General features: G+C 36.1%; 1 protein-coding gene across 1 annotated transcript; it reads left to right on the top strand.

The window, feature by feature from the left end:
* Positions 1 to 3,407: 3,407 nt before the first annotated feature.
* On the top strand, positions 3,408 to 4,706 carry LOC107760653 (putative CCR4-associated factor 1 homolog 11). The gene has a single exon (XM_016578739.2). It carries the CDS (start codon positions 3,729 to 3,731, stop codon positions 4,566 to 4,568), a length of 840 nt encoding a protein of 279 aa, XP_016434225.1. The 5' UTR covers positions 3,408 to 3,728; the 3' UTR covers positions 4,569 to 4,706.
* Positions 4,707 to 8,804: the final 4,098 nt, after the last annotated feature.

Raw genomic sequence — 8,804 nt, 5'->3', positions numbered from 1 at the left:
CATGTCAGGTACTGCAAAAGAAATCTTGAAGAGAAGTTAACGACAAATACAAAAATAATAATAAATAAGGAAAACAAATAACTCTCAAATTAGCACCAAAACTTATTTTGAACACTATTAATTATCAATCCCTGGCAATGACGCCAAAAGTTGACGAACGCATAACACACACTTAAATAATGCTCGCTAATCAAAGATAGTATAATATAATATCGTATCCACAAATATTGGATTTAAAAAATATTCTCATAGTTTCTAGCTTGATTGCTATCCAGGTGGATCAACAGTTGAGATTTATATGATTAATAATTAAAATGAACTAAGAATCTAAAGCTATTGACTAGTGACTATCGAGACAAGAAATACACAAATAAGGTTATCAGTGGGAGAAGGTATGGTTTTAATGGGATAGGTGCAAGATAATTTATTCGGGATCTAACTCTAGATAATTCACTTCTAATATTCAAGTGAGTCTCTCGAATTTACTCAATTATTGGTTCAAACGTTCAGCAGAAATTCCTCTCTCGATTAAGCCTTAACCTCACGAGACGAAGCAAATTAAGCACTGTGAAGATATGCAAGAATGCGTAGTGGATTGGTCTTTAGGAAAATCTCGTTTGATTATTCTCAGCCTCTTTCGATTACTTAGAAGGATCTATGAGCTCAACCAACAATATAATGCAAAGATATCACAAGTTATGCCTCTCTCGATTATATGAACTAGTGAATACAGATGAAACAATTAAATCTTCCAAAACAATTCAATACATAAAACTAGAGTTATAATCCATAAACAATCATCAATACATCAAATCCATCAAACCTTAAAGGGAACTACTCCATCGACATGGAGAAATTTATCACAAATATAATTAAAGTATAGGAAACATAGATTCGATCCAAACTCGGGTCTTGAGTGAGGAAGGAATGATGAAATCCTTGTGTTTATGTTCTTCCTCCTCCTTAGCTTCCTTAGGTCGAAAATATGTCAAAAGTCCTCTCAAAAACATGTTTTTAGTGTATTTATACCAAGTAGGAACAAACCCAAACGAAACTACCCTCTTTGAGCCGAAGTGGAAAAAACTACAAACTTTTTACACTTCATGTGTCGTACTATGCTACGCATGGAGCATAGCATTAGTGTAATTTGCTCGGTTATAAACCCTCTGAAATTAGCTTGTCTGACAAAATTTCGTACTGATGCTACGCTTTATGCCACGCATTATGCCTAGCATTAGTGTATTTTTCTATTAGACCCAAAAACTCCAAGTTTCTAAACTTCTCAAACTTCTGACGAAATTTTGTACTAATGCGACGCTTAATGCCACGCCTTATGCGATGCAATAGTACTTTTTTCCCCTAGCCCTTGATCTTTTTTCCATCTTTCGTATGCAATGCCGGTCCACGAGCCCCGGACGCGATCCCGGTTTAATTCCTTAGCTTTTTCTCAGACTTCAAAGCTCCAATTATTCGATTTAGCTCCAGAACATCTCCTACAAAGCATAAAATACACAATCAATGAAAAACACTATTAATTAAAGCTCAATCACATGTAAAGTGCAGTGAATTAGAGTGCAATAAGAGACTAAAATTTGGGATTATAGTCTACCATCACACACCATGTCCAGGTCACCACCTTCGTCCCTCTCTCCCTCTCCACCAGTCCACCACTATCACCTTAATTTTTTAGTTTTCACCAGCTATGTCTAATTGCCGTTGCGACAATTCATCAAACAGGTTGTGCGCGTAATGTAGTTATTGCAATGTCGGTAGCCAAAGTAGTGAAACGCTCCCCCAAAATTTTCAGTGGGAATTATGCTTTAAAAGACAAGAACATCTTCACAACAATTCGGCCGTAAGAGACAAAGTTTTCATGTCATTCGCACTCAGATAAGGCTCTAGAGAAGATGGGGAAAAAATCATGGGAGATAAGACAAGATGAGAAAGACCAGGAGAAGAGAGAGAACATAACGACTACCTGGTCGACGGAGTTGGTGGAGAAGGTTGTGATCACCAGAGAATTATTTTTTGTCCAAGATTTCAAACAATTATTAAAAGAAAGGATTTTCAACAAAAAATGAAAAAAATTGACATAAATTTCTCCCCCTTCCATACCTGAGTTTTCATTGATTGCTCTCGATTGAAACAAAGAGGATGATGAAGTTTACCCATTTGTTCTTAGGTATTGAATTTAGTAAATCAATTTACTAAATTCAATGATGAGGTTAATCATCCATGACAAGAGAAATTGTTAGTTGATTTTTATGTCTATTGTTTGTTCTTAATATTGTAGAAGAATGGTGGCAATGGTGAGAGTGGATAAGACGACATGCGTGGTCCTTTGTTCTTCTCTTTTGGCAGGAGAAGACAGGGGGTTAGGGGGGGGGGGGAGGGTCATCAAGGAAGATGACGAAAGGATGGGGTGAGGTCCTTATTTTTCTTTTACTCTTTTTTAAAAAAGTTTTTTTTTAATCCACATGTCCTCATCTTATTTGTCACTCTAGCATGTGAATTACACGAATGTTTTATGTTTGATTGCTTATCAATTTTGTGTCTAAATGACACATTTGAAATATGGTTGGAGTGTTCCAATGAAACAGACTTAAGATGAAGTGTCTATGTGAAAAGTATGGACAACTTTAAAGAGTTGTTGATATATTCCCTATAAATTTATCCACCGAATGCTTAACCAACTAATATATGCATAGACTTTTTTGAATTTAATCATAATTAATTCATATATATTCTTACTTCGTTAAATCACTTAACACATGTCATGCCTAGTCAAATGGTCAACGATCAATGTAAAGGTATTGGACTCCATAGGTGTTAGATTTGACTCTCATCAACAGTGTCGGATCCACATGTATTGAATGATTGACACCCATTCGTTGAAAAAATACCTTGTCTAGCTAGCCTTTTTTTTTTGGGTATGTGTATATGCTACACATTAACATCCTTTGACCTCTTTTAGTGAAAATCTTACTGCTCATGAAAGTACATGTCTAACTTATGTGTTGATGTCTCTGTTAATGTAATGTAAAATAGTGTTAATGTACATTGATTGGTGGTGTGAAAATACCGTAACATATACACCCTTATACAACCTAAAATTGAAGAAAAGGTACCCAACTTTTACACACGATGATGTTAATTTTCCACTTGACCGGCATGCAACAGATTCAGCTCACTCCCAGTCTGTACAACACAAAAATCACACGCAACAAATTGCAGCGTAAAAAATAAAGATTTACAGCGTAACTCACAAATAAAGCCGCCTTTTGTAGACCAATTCCCTTTTGCACTGTGAATAAGCATTCTATTCTACCAATTAAATGCATTATTGTACCAACTTGATTTATAAATTGTCCAGACGCGTTGAACTTGGACCCAAAAAACAGAACCTTTCCTTTTTCTTTCTCCTTTTCCTTGTCTGAACAGCAGTTTTTTGGAAACAATGAACTAATCCCTCCCTTGTCCCACTTGGTAATCTTTTTCTCCTTTTTTAATTCCAACATTCCTTTATTTATTTAAATAAATCCCCTTATCCCTCTCTTTCCAAGCAACACTCGTAGATTCTTTTTCCTTTGTATAAAAACCAGTTCTTTCGCCACCCCCTCATCACCAAATCAAAGCTTTTTGCTTTCAGATTTCAATTTCACTGCAAACCAATTATTTATTTTCGATTTTACGACGACCCATCTGAGAATCTTGGAAAATTGTGACTCATGGCTGTTGAAAAAACTGTTTTGGATCCGAACCCGATTAAGATCCGGGAAGTTTGGTCCGATAATATTGATTCTGAATTTGAGCTTATACGAACAGCTATTGATCAGTACCCTTACATCTCAATGGATACTGAATTCCCGGGCGTTATTTTCAAGCCGGAGGTTGGTTCTTTCCAGCAAAATCGCCGGCGACATGGACAACATTATAAGTTGTTAAAGTCAAACGTTGACGTTTTGAACCTTATTCAGCTAGGACTAACGTTGTCGGACGCCGACGGTAATTTGCCGGATTTGGGTTCCGGCGGGGTGCACCGGTACATATGGCAGTTCAATTTTTCCGATTTCGACGTGGCGCGTGATCGTCACGCGCCGGACTCCATCGAGCTTTTGCGTCGCTACGGGATTGACTTCGAGAAGAACAAGGAATTTGGGGTTGACTCGGCGCGTTTTGCCGAGTTGATGATGTCTTCTGGGTTGGTTTGTAATGACTCAGTGAATTGGGTCACGTTTCACAGCGCGTACGATTTCGCTTACCTGGTGAAAATTCTCACGCGCCGGGAGCTTCCCGGGAAGTTAGAGGACTTTTTGGGAATTCTCAGGGTGTTTTTTGGAAATAATGTTTATGATGTAAAGTACTTGATGAGGTTCTGCGAACTTTACGGTGGGTTAGACCGGGTTGCGAAGGCCCTAGAGGTGAGCCGGGCGGTCGGGAAGTGCCATCAAGCCGGTTCAGATAGCCTGTTGACGTGGCATGCATTCCAGAAAATTAGGGACGTGTACTTTGTAAAAGACGGACCGGGAAAACATGCCGGCGTTTTGTATGGATTAGAAGTGTATTAGGAATTAGTACTAATTTTTTAATTTGTTAGTAGTAAATAATATCTTAACTAAATAATTGTTTTTGGTGTTAAATTGTGGTCTCTAGTTTCGCTAATTTTAAAGTTTAACAAGTCATACATTGTTTGGTTTTTGAGTAAATAATTTCATTTGTCTAATTGGAGAATCTTCAACGAGTATTTTGTTAGTCAATTTGTATTATTACTATAATAAATAATTTCTTGAAACAGAAAATTAACAGTAACAGAATGTCGAAATAATGAAGCGGACTCTAAAATATAATTTCAGAATAAAATCAAGCTCGTTGAATTACTTGTCGTTAATTAATTAAGTTATTGAAAAAAAAAATTATCCAAAAAGATTAATTAATCAATCGATCAACCGGATCTGAATTATCCGAAGTCGAGTGACGACGACGGCGCGAAGCTTACTTTCTTTCCAACTCATTTAACACCAAGAGAAGTGTTTTCTCAATATAAGTACATTCTTTTTTCTTTCCACCACCAACGAGGGACATTTGCTCTTTCTAAAGCAAAAGGGATCTCACTTTCCCTCCACTTTCTTCCCTCGATTTCCCATTCATCAATCTTTTAACCCCAACAATCCCCCACATGAATGGGGAATGTCTATAAGACAAGGAATGCACGGACGAGTGTGTGATTTACATGCAATGATTAATTGCATCTCGATAAGTAGGTTTCCCTTTGAAATTTTCGTAGTGAACTTATGTCGGATATACTCGGTCAATCGGTAGATTTGATATCATTGAACCGTCGAGCTTTGTTGTATATCTAGAAAACATAAGTCACACAATCAATCTTTAACCATTTATGGTTCTCACGATTGTGTTCCTTTTAGCCATGAACACCGCCTGATTTCATAAGTGTTTAGAGAATGGGCCTTTACTTTATTCCCCTTGAAGCGGCTTATACTTCTCTCACATAGGTGATTTCTAAACGTATAATCCTATAGACATACTATCTGGTCATTTCCTGCCAGACTTAGCAAATCATTAAAAAGCTTTAAGCTTTATTGACTCATAAAAAAACCTTAATGTTTTACCCTGATTTCTGAACATTGTCTTCATCACGAGAATGATTGAGTTATTTGACAACGTTGAACCGTCAATCATAACTTTGTTTGATCTCTTTGAATCTAGCTCTTGGGATCTCCAGTCTTCTAGGTAGAGTTACCACCATGATGACTTGTCCTAGGACTTAATCTCATTCCATTCGATGATCTTTCAAGTACCTCTCTAGATAGGCCTTTTGTAAGTGGTTCCGACACGTTATCTCTTGACTTTATGTAGTCAATCCCGATAACACCACTAGAGAATAGTTGTCTAATGGTATTGTGTCTCCATCATAAGTGACAAGATTTTGTGTTATGCATAATGTTCCCTACCCTGCATATTGCCGCTTGACTATCACAATGTATACATATAGGCGCCAAAGGCTTGGGCCAAAATGGAATATCTTCCAAGAAATTCCGGAGCCATTCAGCTTCTTCATCGGCCTTATCTAAAGCTATGAATTCAGATTCTATTGTAGAGCGGGCGATGCACGTTTGTTTGGATGATTTCCAAGAGACTGCTCCACCCCATAATTGTAAAAACATATTCACTTGTGGATTTAACTTCAGAAGATCCGGTAATCCAATTTGCATCACTATATCCCTTGATCACGGAGGGATATTTGTTATAATCTTGGGTATGTTGCAGATACCCCAAAACTCGTTTCATTGCCATCCAATGTATTTGATTGGGATTACTTGTAAACCGACTCAGTTTGATAATAGCACATGCTATATCTGGTTGCGTACAATTTATGATATACATAAAAATTCCCAATATTCTTGCATAGTCCAATTGAGAGTCACCTTCACCTTCATTCTTTTGAAGTGCATAACTCACGCCAATTGGAGTCTTGACAATTTTGAAATCTAAATATATGAATTTGTCAAGTAATTTTTTAATGTAGTAAGACTGTGATAATGCTAGACCTTGTGGAGTCTTGTGAATTCTGATTCCTAAGATCACATCGGCAACTCCTAAGTTCTTCATGTCGAATTTGCTAGCTAGCATACGCTTAGTAGCACTTGTATCTACCATATTTTTGCTCATTATCAACATGTCATCAACATATAAACAAACAACCTGGAGTGTTTTTAATATAAACACATTAGTCACACTCGGTGATTTTAAACCCACTTGCCAAAATTATTTGGTCAAATTTGGCATGTCATTGTTTGGGTGCTTGTTTAAGTCCATAAAGCGACTTAACTAGTTTGCACACTTTTTTTCTTTATCCGAAATCACAAAACCCTCATGTTATTCCACGTAAATTTATTCCTCTAATTCTCCATTTAAGAAAGCTATTTTAACATCCATTTGATGGATTTTAAGATCATACACGGTCGTCAGTGCTACTAACAACCTAATAGATGTTATTCTTGTTATTGGCGAGTAAGTGTCAAAGTAATCTAGACCTTTCTTTTGTCTATAACCTTTGACAACAAGTCTTGCCTTATATTTGTCAATAGTACCATCAACTTTCATTTTCCTCTTAAAGATCCATTTCGAACCTAAAGGCTTATTTCCTTGAGGAAAATCAACCAATTCCCATGTATGGTTATTCAAAATTGATTGAATCTCACTATTGATTGTCTCTTTCCAAAATGTTGAATCAGAAGATGGCATAGTTGCTCTGAAAGTTTGAGGCTCATTTTCAAGCAAGAATGTCACAAAATCTAGTCCGAAGAAAGTAGATGTTCTTTGACATTTGCTACGCCTTGGATCTTCTTCAACTGGAGTATTTTTCTTTGGTTCTTCCTATGGTCGTTTAGGTCTTTCACTTAACGACTCACATTCAGTTTTATACGGATAGATTCTTTCAAAGAATTTAGCATTATTTGATTCAATTCCCATATTAATATGAATCTCGGATTATCAGATTTATGAACCAAAAATCGACATGCTTTACTATTGAAGCATATCCAATAAAAATACAATTCACAATTTTTGGTCCGATTTTTATCCTTTTGGGTAAAGGTGCTTGTACATTTGCTAAACACCCCCACATTTTGAAATATTTCAAGTTAAGTTTTCTTCCTTTCTATTTTTCATATGGAATAGAGTGCATTTTGTTGTAGGGTACCCTGTTGAGTATTCGGTTAGCTGTAAGATAGCTTCCCCCCACAAACTCTTCGGTAATCCAGAACTTATTAACAAACAATTCATCATTTTCTTTAATGTTCGATTTTTTCTTTCCGCAATTTCATTGGATTGAGGTGTGTAAGCGGCAGTAGTTTGATGGATAATTCCATATTCCGAACATATTTCTACAAATGGAGATTCATATTCTCCACCCTTATCACTTCTAATCATTTTGATCTTTTTATTCTATTGATTCTGCACTTTATTCTTGTATTGCTTAAATGCTTCAATTGCTTCATCCTTACTATTAAGCAAATAAACATAATAATATCGAGTACAATCATCAATAAAAGTTATACAATAATTTTTTCCACCTTGAGATGGTGTTGATTTAATATCACAAATGTCAGTATGAATTAAGTCTAAAGGATTTGAATTCCTTTCAACAGACTTATAAGGATGTTTTACAAACTTAGATTCAACACTTATTTGACGTTTTGATTTATTACACTCGAATTTATGCAATGCTTCTAAATTAATTAACTTCCGCAAGGTTTTGTAATTGACATGTTCTAATATAAACGAATATGCCATAAATCATTTGACTCCAATAAATAAAAAAGAAGCTAAAATTTTATTAATATTGTCAACAACCATTACATTGAGTTTGAAAAGGCCCTCTGTGAGGTAGTCATTTCTAACATACATTTCATTCTTGCTTACAATAACTTTGTCAGATACAAATACACATTTGAATCCATTCTTAACAAGTAAAGAAGTTGAAACTAAATTTTTCCTAATAATAGGAACATGAAGAACGTTGTTGAGCATTAACTCCTTGCCGGAAGTCACCTTCAGGAATATCTTCCCATAACCCTCAATCTTGGTTGTTGCAGTATTTCCCATGAAAAGCTCTTCTTCGGGACCAGCGGTAGAGTAAGTCGCAAATGTTTCTTTGACAGCACAAACATGTCGAGTGGCTCCAGAGTCAATCCACCACTCCTTTGGATTTCCAACTAGGTTGTATTCCGGAAGCATTGCACACAGATGATCAATGTCATCATTCTTCTCCACTATGTTGGCAT

Source organism: Nicotiana tabacum, chromosome 18 (assembly GCF_000715075.1).
Source record: "Nicotiana tabacum cultivar K326 chromosome 18, ASM71507v2, whole genome shotgun sequence".
NCBI classification, from domain to species: domain Eukaryota; kingdom Viridiplantae; phylum Streptophyta; class Magnoliopsida; order Solanales; family Solanaceae; genus Nicotiana; species Nicotiana tabacum.
This window is presented reverse-complemented; position numbering and strand designations above follow the sequence as displayed.